Source organism: Coturnix japonica, chromosome 1, assembly GCF_054131305.1.
Source record: "Coturnix japonica strain WE chromosome 1, WE-NBRP24, whole genome shotgun sequence".
NCBI lineage: Eukaryota > Metazoa > Chordata > Aves > Galliformes > Phasianidae > Coturnix > Coturnix japonica.
This window is the reverse complement of record NC_140663.1, coordinates 107,820,130-107,838,910: the sequence shown is the minus strand read 5'-3', so window position 1 is coordinate 107,838,910 and position 18,781 is coordinate 107,820,130. Positions and strand designations below refer to the sequence as shown.

Here is an 18,781-nt window from a genome sequence, read left to right as displayed (position 1 = left end):
GTCTGGTTAATGTCTCTGACATGTGCCCCTGGAAGAGAGCAAAGCTCTCTGGAGAGGTTGTCTGGGCATCAGGTAGGGGTTTCAGTGCCTCCTGGCATGGAGTCGCCAGTCACTAAGAGAATGCCAGATAATGGTATTCCGGGAGCTACATCCTGCCAGGGACTCTCCCTCACTTGCTGTATTGAATCCCTGGTTCGGCACAGAACCCTGGAGCCAAGTGCTTTACAAAAACATGCTGTGTTCTGGGGCCTGCAAGGGTGTTCTGCTTGCTGTCTGGTTCTTTATGAGGTGAGACTCCTTGGTGTGATGTCACAGTTGTTGTGGCAGCCACGGGAGCGGTGGCCCAGTCTCTTGTGGGACCCGCAGGGAGAGGACCAGAGAGAGCTTTGTGTCTATCTGGAGATTTCCTGCAGTGATGGAGCGGCTGAGAGCCTTTCGAGGTGAGGTCCCTCCACCTCTCTGGACACAGTAATACTGCCTCAGCTCATGTGTGCCACTAATGTCTGTTTAGGATGTGCCAGCAGCACTGTCCTTGCTCTGCTGAATGCAGCCACCCACCGTGGTTTCCCCAGTACCCCAGCAAGGGGAAGGCTCTCTCCCATCTCCCAGCGGACCCACACACGTGCCAGAACAGCTCACCCCACGCTGTGGGGCTGAGGAGTGTTCATCCCAGAGCTGGCTGGATGCTTGGCGCTGGCTCCAAGCAACACCAGCAGCAGCTTCTCTGCTCTTTCAGGTCTCTTCGCCTGTGTGGGCTGCATGCCCAGATGTATGCGTCGCAGGGAGGCAAGCCCTGTCCCTTCCTGTGGCGTGACTTTGCTGCTGCAGCGCCTGCAAGACCAGGAGGTGAGCTGGGGACATCCAACCATCAATCCTTGCCCTGTCCCAGTGGTCTCGTGGTTGCCAGGCCCCAGAAGCACACTGGCATATTGATGGGTGGCAGCGGGCAAAGTGAGTGTGATTGATCCCTGTCCCCAGGGTGACCGACAGCAGGTTTACTGCGAGTTGGAGAGCGTCTTGTGGGAAGATGACAGCCGCCCGCCATGCGGAGTGGTGAACCGGCTGCTGGCAGAGGTGTCCCAGGACCTGACAGCAGCTCAGGTGAGGGGTCACTCCCAAAGGCAAAGGGAGCCGCCTGCCCACATTGGTGTTCTCCTGGTGGACAGTGGTGGCTTAGCCCTTCCAAGGGCCTCAAGTAGTTTCCTGTGCTGTGTGTCACCAGTGACTCTTTTTCAGGGAGTGACAGACAGTGTAAGGATGGCTGCCAGCAACGTCCTGGTGGCTCTGGCCCGGATGAACTTCAGCTTGGTGATGGCTGAGCTCCAGGGCCACCTGAAGGCCAAGGGGGATATGTCCAAGGAGTTTCTGCTCATCACTCTAAGCAAACTGTTCAGAAGCTACGGTAAAGTGCCCTCAGCCCCCTCACATTGATGACAACTGGGGAAAGAGGAAAGACCCCACTTTGCAGCCCCTCTTCCCTCACTGCTGATGCTCTCCTTCCCCTCTGCAGCTCCACAGTGCATCCCCTTCATGCGGCTGACGCTGGCTGGCCTGTGCAGTGTGGTGGGCCAGGTGAGAAGTGGCCAGACCCTGAGCATCACTTGTACTGGTGAGTACCGGCCCCAGAGCAGGGGGGCTCGGGACACCCCTTGCATCTCACCCTACTGCAGACTCTCAGGGGCTCTCTCACTATCTCTTTATTAATTAATTAATCATTTATTTGTTTTGGTTTGGTTTTTTTCAGTTGTGAAACAATGGTCAGAAGGAATCAAGTTTCACTTGTCCTCTGGACAGCAATGCCCCTGGCCTGCCAAAGAGAAAGAGCAGATCTGTGAGAATCTTTACCAGCTCTTCTGCTCTGTGCTGAGGGACTGGCAGGACTGCAAGGAGGAAAAGGTGAGCACTGCTGCATTCTCAGCTTGGGATGGCAGTGTGCACATCTATGTTGGCAGCTCTGTCTGTGCCCAGCAGGCTGAGAGCAGAAGGGTGATGAGAGGGAGTGGGCTGGCTCTGCAAAGGGCCCTGAACTGGCTCTGTGCTTGGGGCTGGATCTCTCTGCCAGGGAGAAGCCTCATGTCACAGCACTGTGGTAGGGTGAGCTGGGGATGAAGGTGTGGGGAAAACCTTCCTGCCCTCCAGAGTGAGCCCATCTCCTGCTGGGTACAGGGATATGGGGAAAGTGAAGGGAAAGAGAAAGCCCTCTCTGTAGAAAGGGCAGAGCTTCAGTCTTTGACGCTGGGCCTCTGCTATCCCTCTCCAGGACAAACAGACCATCCTCAGGGCTGTGGCTGCCATGATGGCTGTCCTCCTGCAACAGGAGCTGCACCGAGAGCATGTCTGGGAGCAGCTCCTCTGCCTCATTCACGAGTATCAGGAGGTCCAAGACACCTGCAGGATGGCCAAGGTGAGATGTTGTGCAGGGCTCAGTGTGGATGTGGGGCCCATGCAAGTGCCAAGAGGGGACAGGGGGATGGAGGGAGGAGGCAAGGAGCCCTTGGGGAAAGAAGGAACAGGTGTTCAAGGGAATTCTGAGGCTTTCTAAGCTCTTCAGTCAGGGAAGGAACAATCCAGACAGGAGCCAGAAGGGAGCCAGGAGTCACTGGGGCCCATCTCCTGGGGATGAGAGGCTTTGCCACCACCAGCATGGGGCTCTGAGCACCTGAAGAGCTCTGTGCTAACAACTAGGGGGACCATGTCCAGTTGCATCTGATGGAGGAGAAGAGGGCTGCTGGGTGGGAAACTCCTGCAAAGGATGCCCAAACAGGGCTCGGTTGAGAGCAGAGAGACTCTCTTGGTGCTGCTGGGATGGGGGACAAACAAGAGCACCTGTGTGGGAGCTTCTCCCAGCAGAAACACTATTGGGAAACAGTGTCTCTCCTCCTGAGTGGCTAAACGTAGCTTCAGCCCTTTCTTCCTCTCCTGATCTCTTGCAGAGCCTCACTATCTTCATGGAGGCCTTAGAGGGCATTGAGACTCTCATTCCCAAGGACAAGTTTCTGGCCATCACCAGTGCTGTGTTCTATGAGGTAAGGGGAGCCTATCCTTGTGCCCACAGCAGTTTCCCTCTTGGCTAAGTCTCAGGAAGACTGCAGAGCTCCGAGCCTCTGACAGCTGCTCAGCCTTAGCTCCTGGATGCCTGTGATTGCTCCAGAGCTGTGTGTTTGCCCCTGAGGATGCTGTGGAGCAAGCTGGGTTTTGTCTGTATGATGTCCTCTGCTTGAGAGTGCCAAGGGTGACAAGAGGTGGCAGCAGTTTCTTTTCCGTCCTCAATGCTGATGCAATTTCCTCAAATGGACCTTGTTCCCACAGCTGTCTTCCAACACCAAGCAGCACAGCGAGGCTGATAGCGCAGATCTAACCCACTGCATCCTGCTGCAGGGTAAGGAGAAGAGCTTTGGCGATGTTTGTTGGTGCCTGGTCCAAATCCTCTCTCACAAACCCCAGAAATGGGTATGAGTTTCTTGCTAACACAGCGTGGGTTTTCCTCCCTGCAGCCCGGATCTGCCCGGAGGAAACAGTCCTGTTCCTGCAGTCGCAGATAGGCAGTGAGAAGGAGGATGAATGCGTGACAGCCCTGGGATTGCTCGGTGCTCTGGCTCACTCTGGTGGTTAGTACCACGGGTCGGGACTTCCAGAGGTCCCTATTGCCATCTGGGTTGTGCCTCCACGCATACTTTTGCACATCTCTTGCAGAGCCCATGATGACAGAGAAGCTGCCCCAGATTGCAGAGGCTGTGCAGTGTCTGAGCAGTGACCTCAGGACACAGGTGAGCTGGTTTGGGAAAGTGTTTTTGGGTTGTTGATGCTGCTGCCAAGATGGGCAGGGCTGGGTTGACCAGAGAGATCCTGGAGCACTGACTACATGGTTGTGATGTGATGGCTCCTGTGGGGGGAGCAGGGAGAGTGGAGCAGGCAGGTCCCTGCACAGCCTGGTGCAAAGGCCTTTCCCTCACCTCAGGGACCAAGGCTCTTGTTGTTTCTGCTCATGCCCGAAGGGCTGCCATGATGAGCAGGTGGCTTCCCTTTGCCATCTGACCAGGAAAATCACACCACCCAAAATTGATCCCTGGCAGGTGAGGAGGGCCATTCTGCATTTCATCAAGGATGTGCTCAGTGTTAATGCCTGGAGCTGCTCAGCTTTGGATGTAGTGGGACACATCTTCAGTGAGTTCAGCCGCACCACAGGAAGAAGGGTAAGGACAGTGGGCAGCATCTTCTTTTGAAAGACCCGCGCTGCTCAGAGGCTGGCACAGAAATACCAGTGGGGCCACACCTGAGCTTATGAGAGGCTCCTGAGAACGTAATGTAACTGGCATTTTAATAACACTGTTGTGCAGGCAGCTGGAGACCTTTCTGCCCAGGAAGCTCAGGAAGAAGGAGATCTCCAAGAGCTGTGCATGGACATCCTGGGGTCACTGGATGTCTCTGTGAGTGGGATGTCCAAAGTAAGTCACACCCTGCTACACTGCCGTCCCTTGCCTTTGCACCATGTGTTCCTTGCCTCATTACAACACCCCTGGTCTGTCCTCCAACGTGCTCTGAAGCTCTGAAGCACACAAATTCACAGAGCCCTCTTCATCTCTGAGCAGAGGCAGGAATGCTGACATGCTCAACTGCCTCATTCCCTACAGCTCCTGTGGCCGCGGCTGCTGCTGTATGTGGTGCCAGCCCAGTACACCGGCATGCTAATCCCGGTGTCCCGCTGCATCCAAGCCCTGGCTGAGAGAGGGGACCTGAGAGTGCAGGAAGCAGAAGAACTGGATCCCCACTTTGTCAACTCCATGTTTCAAGGTAGGAGCAAAAACTTCCCCAGTAAGCTCTGCTGACCTGTGTTAGCACCCAGTAGGGACAGCAGAGGTACATGCGGCAGGGCATGGAGCGTCTTGACATCTCACTCAGCAATTCTTTCTCCTTGCAGGTCCACTGCTGACTCCCCAGACAATGCTGGCACGCCTGTTGGTGAGTAGATGCTTCAGAGCCTGGTGCCACGATCCCTGAGGAGGAAGCAGCTTGGACATGGGCAAAGCTGTTGGATGCTCCTTGCCCGCCAGGGCAGAGCCAAGCTACTTCCCTTGTAGGGGAAGCCACTGCTCTTCTCTCCCGCTGCAGTCGTGACCTTGCTTCTCCTTGCTCTTGCTCAGGTGGTGGCAGGGAGCCCTTTTGCAGGCAGTGAACTCCAAGCTGCTGCCTTGCTGCTCATGCGAAACCTCCACAGCAGGATCCACAGAGCTGTGGGGGCCATGTGGGCTGCTGAGATCCCCCTGCTGCTGCAGTGCCTTGAAGGTAAAGTGCTGGTGGGGAGGGAGAGGAGAAAGCAGGGAGGGGGAGGATTGAAAATGAAGCTCTCATTGTTGCAGAGGGAAAGCACTGCCTGCAGTGCAGTACTTGCTCTGCTGCTGTTCCCATTCAAGGGAGACTCGGGGACACGGATCCTCCCAGGGATCTGCCCATTCAAGGACACAGATGGGCCCTTCATGTCCCCTGAGACAGCAGTCTTGGAGCAGTTAGTTCTGTGTTCCTGCAGGGACAGTGTTTGTAGGGAGGGACAGGTCATTGTGGAAGGGGTGCAGGTCCCAGCTTAGCAGAGTTGAGTGTCCAGGCCGAGCATGGTTTGCAACAGCTCTTCTTTTGTGGCTTGATCCCAATCAAAGGTCTTTTGCTTCCTGTTGCTGTGTAGGGAAAGATGAGAGCGTCCCAGTGGAGTGGGAGCGCCGTCTGCTGAAGGTACGGCATTGCTGGGAGCTCCAGTGGAGAGAAGTGTTTGCCTGCCTCAAGGAGCCCCGCTCCTACACAAGTCACCACTGGACAGGAACAGCCTCTCAAATACTGCTGAGGAGCAGCTGCATGCCTTTGCAGTGCTGCTTCTGTCCCAAGCCAAAGAAGGGTCTTATGAGAAGAGTGGCAGGCAGCTTTAATGGGAGGGAATGCTGGGGGGAGCTGGGAGAAGGACTGTTCATCCAGGCAGCTCTCCCCAGAAGGCTGCGGCAACTTGGGAATGCGGGAAAAGGCAAAGAGCAAGGGATCATTGGCTTCTCCTGTTCTCCAACAGTTCCTGAAGGCATCTCTGGTGACCATGGAGGATGAGGACTGGACCGAGGCCCTGAGCTGTGAGCTGAGCCGATGGCTGAGGAGTTCTTCCAGCAGCTCTGGAGAAAAGGTGGGTTCCCTCTGGCTCTACCCAGCGGGGCAGCTGCAGGTACGCAACTGGGGCTGCGGCTGGTGCTCTGCACACTTGGGCTGCTCACACTGCTTCCCCAGCCCGTGCCCACCAGAGAGCCTTTCCATGCAGTCTCCCCAGGGGCTGGCTAAAGCTTGGACCTGCAGCTGCTCTCAGTGACTCCCAGGGAGTGGGTCCTTCCCACCTGGCCCTCTGCCATCAGGTCAGGCTGATGCCACATCTCAGCTTCTTCCTTCCCTTCCCATGCAGTCTTTCCTGTACAAAGCTCTGGGGACAGTGCTGGGAGCTTGTAAGAGAGTCCTCCACATCCAAAAGACGCTGCTGAAGCATCTGATAGAAGCAAACGCAGAGAAACCATCTGAGGCCCAGGTGAGCTCTCCTTCCATCCATCTTTGGCCATCATCCCTGGTCTGTCAGTAAGGCAGGGGGATTCTCCTGGCTCTGCTCTGGGCCTTTCAGTCTCCTCACTGCTGCCATTTCCCTCAGGCGATGACTGGCCCAATCACTATGGCTGTCCGTGCCAGTAGGTTCAGGCCTGCGCCAACTGCCCCTTGTTCTTTTGAGCAGGGAATGATCTCTCTTCTCAGCCATGCTGCTGAGAGCAACTTCCACACAGTCCTGGACACACTCAACATGTTTGCGTCCAAGCTGTGCAAAGGCCAGAATGCGAAGATTTCGAAACGCAAGAAGGTGAAGCGTTACGGGTTTCCACCTTGTCTTTCTTCCACCTTATTTTCACAGCAGCTCCTGCCTAGGGAGCCCAGGTGCATCGTGTGGCACTGGAGGCTATTGAGTGAGTATCTCAAGGCATTTCTCCCCACACAGATGGAGTTGGACAGCACGAGAGCTCATGCCACACGCAGCACTATCATGCTTGCCTATGGCAGCTTAGCACTGCGAGCCTCCAAGGAACAACTGCTCGTCCACCTGGAGGGAGACATTGTGGGCAGCATCCTGCTGCTTTACAGCTTCAGCTGCCAGGTGAGAGGTTGGGGTTTGCCAGGGTGTCAGAGAATCAACTGCAGTCCCTCCATGAAGGGGGAGGCTGAGATGGGCCTTTCCAAATGTCCCTCGGGGAATGGTTTGTGCCCAGATGAAGATCCAAGCCCTTCCATTAGTGTTGCCCCAGTGTGTTCCCCTTGCAGCCCTCGGCCCTTCCCGCAGTTCAAAGAATGTTCTTTTCTCTTGGGCCTCAGGACTTGCAGAACAGGCTCGCGCTGGTGCAGAGCATCACTGACTTCATCTCTGCCTTCTGTGCTGTGGGTGATTCTGCCTGTTTTAACCCTTCCTTGAAGGACAAGCTGCGGGAGATCCTCATGGTGAGTGCTTAGAGCCAGGGTTGACTGTAGCAGAGTACTGGGCTGTAGCACAAGCCTCGCTTCCCTGGAGGCATATAGGTCTCCCTCAGTTTCCATGTCTCCAGCTGGTGGGGACCTTGGGTGCTGGCAGGAAGAGGCTGGTCATCGATCTAGGTGCACCAGCTGTGAAGCTGCTGCATCCTGCAGTGGTTCCGTAGGTAATGTGGGATTGATGGGGCTGATGTGTGGCAGTTGTGTCTGTCTCTGGGCTGGGTGGAAGAGCTCTCGTGTTCCACTTACCACTTTGACAGTGTCTCTCTGGGACTTTCAGGACTTGCTGAGGAAGTATTCTTTGGGCAGCCCTGTCTCCCCAGTGCCCCTCAAGGTGGTTCTGGCCCTGGAGCAGTTGAGGTAAGGGTGGGAGCCTCTGGGGTTGCAAGGCAGGATTGGTGGTCCTCCATTTGGGTAGCTTCTGGAGGTCTACAGGGGGCAGGGGTGAGGAGCCACATCTACAGGAGAGTCGGCTGTGATGTTGTGCCCAGCAAAGCTGAGGTTCTGGGCAGGGAGAAAAGCTCTGATGCTCCTGTCACCAGGCAGGGAAGAGAAGGGAGACCCGGGGTCTCCTTTCCTTTGGAGGGGGAGGTGGTTCACTGCTGCCAGAGAGGAGGTGGGTGTTGCTGGAACTAAAAACAGAGCTCAGCAGCACAGGACAGCTCACTGCTGGCTTTGCAGCTGTCCATCAGGAGAAACTGATGTTGTCTGAACCAGTCTGGAGAGCACTGGTAAAGTCTCTTTTTGCTTTCTCTTCCTTTTTTCCTCCTGTCAGCAAGCTGAAGATCTTTTTAAGAAGCAAGGACATGTATGATTTCTTGGTTCTGTGCTTCAAGAACATTGTGATGCACCCTTCAGCGGAGATGATGACAAAGATCAGGAAGTCACAGCAAGCAGCTCGGTACCTCCAGGTAACCTGCCTTATCTTTTCCGGCCACCTCTCAGTCAGAAACCTACCTCAGCAAACACGACCCATGCTCTGGCAGCAGCCTTGATGCCACACCTCAGTCCCTTCTTCTGCTTTCAGCTTCAGCAAACATCATTGAAAGCTCTGGGCCGGCTCATGGTGGTTCTGCTGGAGACAGAGCCTAGCCGTGGCTTCTTCCAGAACATAGTCCATGTGAGTATGTGTGGGGCAAGGAATATATGATACCTGTTGATAGCAGGGACAGAGATCTGGGGACTGAGTGGACAATGAGAGAGGGAGAAATCTCCTGCTGACGTGCCAGCTCACTGCAAGCTCATAAATGGGCAGAGAAATGGGCCCTGCGGGGGGAAAGGCACAAGGGGGGCCACGTGGAACCACAGGCCAGGCCCTGAGGGAAAGTACTGGAAAAGGAGGGACAGAGAGGGGTGGCAGGAAAGGAAAGAAAAGACATCCACAGTGAGACGGATGATCTGCCTTAGGTCTTGCAGAGAGCAATGACTTCAGAGAATGTATGGGAGCGTAAGAGAGCTTTGCAGACCTGCTCCTGGCTGCTGGCTGCTTGTGAAAAGCTTCAGGTGAGTAAAGAGCCCCTCTGCATGTCCCTGGCTCCCTCCCCGGTGCCCCTGAGTTGGAAGGTGAGTTCAACCTGGCTGTGCATGCTGTGTCACCCACCACATGGGAAAGCACAGGCAGGAGAAGCAAGGGAGAGCTGGGGCTGCCTATAACATTTTTTCCTGCCTTTTACTCCTGCAGAGAGGAGATGCCTGCAAACACTTTGGCACCTTGGTAGGATTGCTGGCACCTCTGACATGTGACGCCATGCTCACATCCCGTCAGTTGGCCATTAACTGTCTGAGCTCCCTTCTCCGCATCCAAGGTGAGTAGAGCAGGCACGCGCTAGCCCTCTGCTTTCCTTCGCCGCACCCAGAGTCCCATGGGCTGGGGCCCTGTTTACAGGAGAGAGAGAGAGTGTGCACAGCCCTCGTCTTGTCCTTGCCTTGTCCTGTCTATCCTCTGTGGAAAGAGGTTTCGTTTCCAGAAGTATGACTTTCCTTTTTTCTCTGTGCTCTTTCCAGACAAGGTGACCTACACAGTCATCAAGACAGGAGACATTGGGAGCCTGTGTGAGGGGCTGAATGACTGCAGCACCGCCTCTCAGCTCCAGACCTCGTCCAAAATTGCAAGAGTAAGTGGACCCAAAAAGGAGTGGTGGGATCTCCGTGTGTGGGCTTCTGCACATCCCTCTGCTCCCCCCAACCTCTCACACCACTTTCAGAACGAGCTGTCACCCTGAGATCACTTTTCTCAGCAAGTAGCAGGAGGCTCTGAGCTATGTCTGGCCTTCAGGTGCCCAGCACAAGGAGCTGATGTGCATGTGTGTGTGTGGCTGTGCATGTAAGTGTGTGCACGTGTATGACTGTGGCTGCTGGGGGGAGGCTTTGCATGTAAGCAAACAACATGGGTGGAGAAGCTGAGAGAAGGCTCAGTCACTGTAGGTATGAATAGCAGGGTATGGACAGCAGGAGTGTTGTGATGGCCACTTGAATGACCAGCAAGATGCTAAACTGAGAATGTCCTCAAGACCGCTTTGTGTTTTGAAGAGCTGCTGCAGATCTGTGATGGGATCTCTCCTGCTTCTCATTTCTCTGCAGATCGTGTGCAGAAACTTCCCCCTGGAACATGCCACAGACTTCATGTTGGCCATCAAGGACACCTTCCAGAAGGCCAAAGGAATGCGTGTGCGTGCTGCTGGGAAGTGGATGATCACCTTTCTGCAGATGAATGGAAAGGACATCCATCAGGACGTAAGTGACTTTCTTCCATGTGTCTTGTACTCTGACTGTTGCATTACGCCTTGTGCTGTTTGCCTCTTGTGCTAAAGAAGCATAGCCTGAGTGCAGAGCCAGGGTTTGGACAGAGTGGCTGGCATGAAATGTAGGCGTAGGCCTTGGCAGCATGTCAAGGGAACAAGCACTGCTCATGTGCTGAATGTCCATGGTTAGGTCCTGCAGAGTCAAGGATGCAGCAAGTCATTCTTTTTCGCCTACTTCTTTCAGATGCTGGTGATCCTCTACATTCTGCGCAGCTGCACATTGTCCTTGCAGCAGAGCACGTTCATGCCCTTCCTGTTCCAGGCAGTGGTCATTCTCACCCGCTGTAATGCAGAGGCCACAGTTGGCCACTTCTCCCGGCTGCCTGAGTCGACGGACAGGTATTGGCACTCCTGCCCTTGCTGTTGCTGCTCTCCCAGTTGTAGCTTGCCTCTGTCAGAGGGAAGCAGCAGCTTTTCTTTTTCTTCTCAAAGTCTGTTTGAGGTGAAATTTACTCAGTCACAATTTGAGGCTCTCTTTTTTCTAGCGAGACGTGGAGGATAATAAGAAAGTTTTGTCTTCAACGGTGGAGCCGGTAGAAGAGAAGAGAAGGGAAAGGAAGGGAAGGGAAGGAAAAAGGGAAGGAAAATAGGAAGGGAAGGAAAATAGGAAGGAAAAAGGGAAGGAAAATAGGAAGGGAAGGGAAGGAAAAAGAAGGGAAAAGAAGGGAAGGGAAAAAGGGAAGGGAACGGAAGGGAAAGGAAGGGAAGGAAAAGAAGGGAAAAGAAGGGAAAAGAAGGGAAAAGGAGGGAAAGAAAAGGGAAGGAAAAAAGGGAAGGGAAAAGAATGGAAAAGAAGGGAAAAGAAGGGAAAAGAAGGGAAAAGAAGGGAAAAGGAGGGAAGGGAAAAAGGGAAGGGAAGGGAAGGGAAGGGAAGGGAAGGGAAGGGAAGGGAAGGGAAGGGAAGGGAAGGGAAGGGAAGGGAAGGGAAGGGAAGGGAAGGGAAGGGAAGGGAAGGGAAGGGAAGGGAAGGGAAGGGAAGGGAAGGGAAGGGAAGGGAAGGGAAGGGAAGGGAAGGGAAGGGAAGGGAAGGGAAGGGAAGGGAAGGGAAGGGAAGGGAAGGGAAGGGAAGGGAAGGGAAGGGAAGGGAAAAGAAGGGAAAAGAAGGGAAAAGAAGGGAAAGAAAAGGGAAGGGAAGGGAAGGGAAGGGAAGGGAAGGGAAGGGAAGGGAAGGGAAGGGAAGGGAAGGGAAGGGAAGGGAAGGGAAGGGAAGGGAAAAGAAGGGAAAGAAAAGGGAAGGGAAGGGAAGGGAAGGGAAGGGAAGGGAAGGGAAGGGAAGGGAAGGGAAGGGAAGGGAAAAGAAGGGAAGGAAAAAGGGAAGGGAAGGGAAGGGAAGGGAAGGGAAGGGAAGGGTAAGATGAAGGGTAAGGGTAAGGGGAAGGGGAAAGGGAAGGGGAAGGGGAAGGGGAAGGGAAGGGAAGGAAAGGAAAGGAAAGAGAAAGGAAGGAAATAAGGGAAGGGAAAGGAAGGGAAGGGAAGAACAAAATGAGAGAGGAGGGAAGGGGGAAGGAGGGGTGAGGGAGGGGCGTGGAAGGAGAGAAGTACAGGAGTGGAAGGGGAGAGGGAAAAAAAGAGAAGGTAAAAAAGACAAGAGGAGAGAAGAGGAGAGAAGAGGAGAGGAGAGGAGAGGAGAGGAGAGGAGAGGAGAGGAGAGGAGAGGAGAGGAGAGGAGAGGAGAGGAGAGGAGAGGAGAGGAGAGAAGAGAGGGAAGAGAAGAGAAGAGAAGAGAAGAGAAGAGAAGAGAAGAGAAGAGAAGAGAAGAGAAGAGAAGAGAAGAGAAGAGAAGAGAAGAGAAGAGAAGAGAAGAGAAGAGAAGAGAAGAGAAGAGAAGAGAAGAGAAGAGAAAGAAGAGAAGAGGAGAAGAGAAAGGAGAGAAGAGAAAATGAGCTAAAAACTTGAATTATTTACTTAATAAATTAAATGCCAGAATCCTGGCTATGAAGTGAGTTGTTTTTTTTTGTTTTTGTTTTTGTTTTTGGTTATTTTTTTTTGTTTGTTTGTTTGTTTTTTTAACCAAGTCATCATTTTAATAGCTGCTGTCTCTTCTCCATAACTGTTACAGAATCAGAGTCACTAAAAGTCAGGGATTGGAAGGAACCTTGCAAGATCATCTAGACCAATCCCCCTGCCTTAGCAGGAACCCCTAGGATAGGTCACACAGAAATTCGTCCTGGCAGGTTTTGAATTTCTCCAGAGTAGGAGACCCCACAACCCTTCTGGGCAGCCCATTCTGATGTTCTGTTACCCTCTCCATGAAAAAGTTTTTTCTCATATTTCTGTGGAACCTCCTATTTTGCAGCTTGTACCTATTTCTTCTTGTCCCATCACCAGATGTCGTTGAGAAGAGCCTGGCTCCATCCTCCTGACACATAACCTTTACAGATTTATAAACGTTAATGAGGTTACCTCTCAGTCTTGTCTTCTCCAAACTAAGGAGACCCAGATCCTTCAGCCTTTCCTCATAAGGGAGATGTCCAGTCACTTTATCATCTTTGTCTCTCTTCACTGGACTCTCTCAAGAAGTTCCCTGTCCTTGAATGGAGGAGCCCAGAACTGGACACAGTACTCCAGATGTTGTCTCACCAGGGCAGAGTAGAGGGGGAGGAGAACCTCTTTTGACCTACTAACTACATCCCTTCTGGTACACCCTAGGGTGCCATTGGCCTTCTTGGCTACAGGGCAAAGAGCTGGCTCATGGTCACCTTGCTGTTCACCAAAACCTCCAGACCCCTTTCCCCATCTCCAACAGGTCAGCCTATACTGGTATTTGGAATTTTTCTTTCCCAGATACAAGACTCTATGCTTGCCTTGTTAAATTTCATTAAATGTCCCCCTGTCCAACTCTCCAGACTGTCTTGGTCTTGCTGGGTGGCAGCACAGCCTTCTAATGCGCCAACCCTGTCTTGTGTCCTCCCAGTCTTGTGCTGACCATTTTCCCTCATCCAAGTAATTGATGAATATATTGAATAGCACTGGTCCCAGTACCTATCCCTGAGTAACTCCACTAGATACACTTCTCCAACCAGACTCACTCTGTCCCACTGACCACAACTCACTGACATCTTCCCATCACAGTCCACCTCACAGCTTGATCATCCAGACCACACTTTCACAGTTTAGCTGCAAGGTTGCTGTGGGAGATGGTGTCAAATGCTTTACTGAAATCAAGATAGACCACATTCACCGGTTGGATCATCTGTCCACCTGGTTATTTCTTCATAAAAAGCTATCAGGTTAGTCAAGCATGACTTCCCCTTGGTAAAGCCATGCTGACTGCCCCTAGTGACCCTCTTATCCTTGAAATGTCTAGAGGCAGAGCCAAGGATATGTTGTTTCATCACCTTTCCATGGATGGAGGTGAGGCTGATCAGTCTACAGTTACCTCGGTCCTCCTTCTTGGCCTTTCTGAAGGCTGGAGTAGCATTTGTTTTCCTCCAGTCCTCAGGCACGTCTCTTGTTTCACATGACTTACCAAAGATGGTGGAGAGTGGCCTAGCAGTGCCTTCTGCCAGCTCCCTCAGCATCTGCAGGTGCATCTTATCAGGACCCATGTATTTATGGGTGTCTAGATTGCTTAACTGGTCATTAACCCAGTCCTCATCAGCTGAGGTAAACTCCTTGATCCTGACTTCCTCTGCAGCCTTAGGGGTACAGGACTCCTCAGGACAGCCTCAAGACTACCTTTGTTATCTACTGTCCATCACAGTTTGCATATCTGTTGGTTTAATTTTTCCATTTTCTGACTTTATCTTTTATGTTGAACAGCTGTTCATTGGAGAAGTCTCTTGACAAATCATACAGCCTTTAATTCTATATTATGATGGACAAATGACAAAGTGCTTATATATGAAGCAATATTCAACTTCTGTTCTTCATGTACCATGACAAGCGCTGCTGAGATAGAATTTCTAAAAGTGCTGCCAAAGAAATGTTCCACCTTGTCCCCTGTAATGTATTTAATGAGATGTTTAAATTCTACTGTAATCCAAGTGACCAGCAGCTCATTCTCTTCCACGCCAACCTGTTTGCACAGTGAATTCCTAGAAAGGAGACAAAATCTAACATTCACCAACAGAAAGACTTCTAATGTGAACTAATTTATTTATTTATTTTTTAATATCTCTGTGACAGTTTCAGGAGTGCTCTTAAGATGATTTACCTGTAAACAAGGTGTAAAACTGTCTTCACTTAGAAAAAGCCTAGTTATGATTATTTCTACTAGCCAGATGGGATTCGCCAATATCTCTCGTCTATGTGTAGAACATTAGTAATATATTTTGATGCAGTTAATTTCTTTTCCTCATTTAGTTAGACTGAAGTCTCAAACACAGTGGGCCATCCTCAGAAACATGGTCTGCTCTAGAAATTCTGCAGAATGGCACAAGGAAGACTCTACATATAAAATGACAGGCGTTTTCCTTCCAGTAAAATTCTCACAGTTAAAGCTTATTGTTCCCTAACATACTTTTAGTTACAGTATCCTAATTTGAAAACATCAACCCTTTTAATTTTAAGGAGGAAAAGCTTATCAGGATATTTTCCACACAATCCTATTTTCTATCCTCTCCGAGAAAGAGAGAGAGAGGAAAAAAAAGGCCTTATGAGTGTAAAACTTCCTTATAAATAAAAAAAAGCAGCTGAAGTTTCAATACAGTTAATTCTAGTGAAGACAATCACCAAGCACTGTCTTATGAAGTTCAGAACTGTGCATTGTGACTTCCAGACAACAAAGCCTGGAGACAACAAAGCCTAGGAAGAAATGGAAATATGCTGGAGAGAGACAAATGTTACAGAAGAAAAATTTGTGAAGGGTGTAGTCCATAGAGGTTGAAATAAAAGCTATACAAATATTATGCATGCCTGCAGATAGCAACTAATGCAGAATCCATCAAATGGTTCATTAGGGATTAGCAAAATCTGAATTAAGGGTATTGGAAGACTCGTGCAGAACTCCATCAAGATCATTTTGTAGTCAACAATGACATTTAGAAAACATGCATATATAATCTTTATTCTTCACATGCTGTCCTTCTCATTGCAGTGGCTCTGCTACAGTATGGAGGGATCTTAGAATCATAGAATCATAGAATAATTCTGGTTGGAAAAGACCTCAAAGACCATCAAGACCAACTGCAGCCTAACCATAGTACCCTAACTCTTAACAACCCTCTGCTAAATCATCTCTCTCAGCACCACATCCAAATGGCTCTTAAACACATTCAGGGATGGTGACTCAACCACCTCCCTAGGGAGCCTATTCCAGTGTTTAACTACCCTTTCTCTGAAGACGTGTTTCCTAATGTCCAAACTAAACTTACCTTGGTGCAACTTGAGGCCATTTCCTCTTGTCCTGTCACCGGCCAGCAGTGAGAAGAGACTCGCCCTGCTCTCTCTGTAAGCACCTTTCAGATACTGGAAGAGAGCAATAAAGTCTCCCCTCAGCCTCCTTTTCCCCAGACTAAACAGCTCCTGCTCCTTCAGACTCTCCTCATAGGGCTGATTTTCCAAGCCCTTCACAAGCCTTGTTGCCCTTCTCTGGACCTGCTCCAGTACCTCCATGTCTTTCCTGTGCTGAGGTGCCCCAAACTGAACACAGTACTTGAGGTGAGGCCTTACCCTTATCCGCTAAGTAGGTCAGCTTGTCATAGACAGGCTTAAAATATGTGAACATACCTCACTGTGGATATAAATGCTCACCCTGATCTTTTTGGAGTCATCTGTGTACTCTGAAGGTCTTGGTAGCTTTCACATATTGCACAAAATTGTGCCCTTTTATCTGCGATTTGAAAACCCATATTTAGGGCCCACTCTTGCTGTACTTCAACTGTCAGCAAGATTCAAATTCACAAACTTGATTTGTTCAGAGCTGTTGCACACTTGCAGGTGGCAGCATTTGGAGAATCTAACTTGTGAAGGGTGGTCAGGCGTACTACACATTTGAACAGCACAGAGGTTAAAGTGAAAAATGTTCTGTCCTGCTACACTTTTGACACTAAACTTCTTCAGTGTTTGTTAACATCTTGTCGTTGCTCCACACATGCTCTGTGGCCATCTGGGAGTGGTTCAGGAGATGGGAATGGTCCTTTGTCCTTTCACTCTGCAGTCCACGGCTGCTATTAACAGTACTTTACTTGAGCTATGTAGACACTAGTTGTCTATTTTACATGATACCTCTCCAAACCAGATATTTAAACGGAGCATTCATTTACCACTGTTTAGTGAGGAAGATTGTCAGAGATCAGACAGATCATTAAGGACCTGAAGAGGCCATAACTGCTTGAAAAAATAAAAATGACAAGTCTCCTCAAAGACTGGTTTACTGTTTTCCAGGCCTACAATCCAGAACATTTCATGTATAGTTATGTCTAGGCCATTTTAACACCTTACCTCCCCTGATCCTCTGTTTCTTTCTGGTAACTGAGATTTCATCATGTCAATTTTCCTATTATACCTGGAGAGATGATAAGACATTTGTTTTAATTTTTTGCACCATGTTCCCTATAGAAGCATCTCTCCCTATAAAAAGATATAATCATCTATTCTGCTTTCTTTATTTCGGGCTCTATAAAAAATAAAAAATGACAATGAGAGTGTTTTGTGAAGAACCAAATAATTGAAATGCTGTGGAAAAACACTGCATAGAATTCTCTCTTTCAGATGTATCTTTACTCTCCTATATGTTTTTTTTTCCCTGACTTCCCTGACTTTCCACTGCCTTGAACCTTAATTACAAGTCATCCAATGAGCAATTTAGACACTTGTCGACAGTAATTATTTACTTATAGACTGTATATATTGCATATATTTGACATGCTTGTATGGAGTTTAAGTGTAAATGCAAAGTGTGCTATGGATAATTTTATTCTACTACTGAAGTTGCCTATAGGAGTCTTACAGTTCTGAATACCTCTAAAAGCTGTCATACAGGATGTGGAAACCAGTTGACTGAGTCACCTGGTAAATACAGCCTTGATTTCTGATTCTTCTCCAAGCCATGTCACACTTCTGGTAGCATCTTGGAGATGGACTGGGACTGATTAAATTCAACACTGTGTAAACAGCACAAAATAATTTTATCATTTTATCTAAATTCTTGTATCCTACGTATTACTAAGCATTTTTAACATCATTCTGAAATGTTACCAATTCCCAAAGAGAAATACCTATTTTTGACCCTGTCTCTATCTTTTGTCTGCCTTGTTTGTGGTTCAGGGAATGGGAAACCAGGTACCTGTGGTGCACCTGTAGTTTACATTGTTTCTTCCCGTAACATGCATTTTTCTGCAGGTTTATTGAATAATATTCAGTTACACGCTAATTGTGATCCACAATTGTGATCCACAACTGTGTATTTCTTGAGAATCTGTTCTTCAGTTTACTTCATGAAAATATTTATTCTTTCCTAATCACTCCAACTGTAAGGATCTGCAGGGATATTTGCACAGTGATGAGGTGTAGGACAGGATGCAGATACAGCTGAAGCAAGAGGCCAAGCATGAAGGTCTCAGATATCAAGGAGCTTCTGAGGGAAGAAAGCATGGGTCCTGTGCACAGCTTATTTACCAGAGCAGGATTACAGCTTAACTAGAAGCATAGACAATTAATTCATATCAAGTTACACTTGTAGGTTCTCATCTCAGTATTGTTTTTCACGTTAATCTGCCCTCCTTTTTTTCCCAGCGTTCGAGTACTCCATCAGATATATTGATTAGATAGTAAAAATGTTCCTATTTGTTTAATTTTTTTTTTCTTCAGTTTTTTTTTTTTTCTCACAGAAAAGACTATCTATTCTTTGAGTCCTACTAGTAGTGTTTTCAGTGTGAGATCCTTTTAGGGCATGGATGAATAAAACTGAATGAGGTACTCTGTCCTCAGCAGTGCTTTTATTCTACTGGAAATACATTTTAGAATTATTGGGTTTGGATATCAGGAGATCATCATCACATCTGGTAGATATTTTAAATTTGCCACTAACATTTCATCTATGGTTAATGAGTCTGTTATTTCAAATTGTATGTGTAGTTCACATGATGTGACTTCAGTATAAACCAGAATGTTTAATAAAACATAAAACTGAGCTTCGCCTTTGCAGTTTTAACTGTACTTATTTTGTTTTACTCCCTGTTGATTTAGATTCTTCCCAACTTTTGAAGTTACATTTTTTTTTTTTTTTTTCTTGTAACATGGTCTTTCACTCTTTTCAAAGGAAGATTAGATCTTCATGCTAATCTCCCTTGATGGGAATTCTCTTGGTTGTTATTATAGAAGTTCTTTCTAGATTTCCAGTATGTGTGACAGTCTAACAAGTGTTCTTCATTCTTTAGTTCTATGAATATCAGATTGAATTGAGTTCAGTTGAAAGATGATACAAAAAATTGTCAGTTTTTCCTGGTTTTTAATATCTCCAGAGAAACTGCCTACAGCAATTCTACTTGGAAAAGATGTGGAAATATTTT

At 49.2% G+C, this 18,781-nt stretch overlaps 1 protein-coding gene across 1 annotated transcript; it reads left to right on the top strand.

Moving 5' to 3' along the window:
- On the top strand, positions 1 to 11,129 carry LOC146762641 (maestro heat-like repeat-containing protein family member 2B). The gene is made up of 31 exons (XM_085549891.1): positions 1 to 440; positions 737 to 846; positions 979 to 1,101; positions 1,237 to 1,402; positions 1,511 to 1,609; positions 1,745 to 1,896; positions 2,261 to 2,404; positions 2,934 to 3,026; positions 3,310 to 3,379; positions 3,495 to 3,608; positions 3,694 to 3,767; positions 4,074 to 4,193; positions 4,338 to 4,445; positions 4,632 to 4,791; positions 4,919 to 4,959; positions 5,142 to 5,283; positions 5,678 to 5,724; positions 6,050 to 6,157; positions 6,428 to 6,547; positions 6,746 to 6,868; positions 7,004 to 7,159; positions 7,375 to 7,497; positions 7,808 to 7,887; positions 8,303 to 8,438; positions 8,555 to 8,647; positions 8,935 to 9,030; positions 9,209 to 9,332; positions 9,532 to 9,641; positions 10,108 to 10,260; positions 10,513 to 10,667; positions 10,814 to 11,129. Exons 1-31 carry the CDS (start codon positions 416 to 418, stop codon positions 10,863 to 10,865), a joined length of 3,417 nt encoding a protein of 1,138 aa, XP_085406017.1. The 5' UTR covers positions 1 to 415; the 3' UTR covers positions 10,866 to 11,129.
- The last annotated feature ends 7,652 nt before the right edge of the window (positions 11,130 to 18,781 follow it).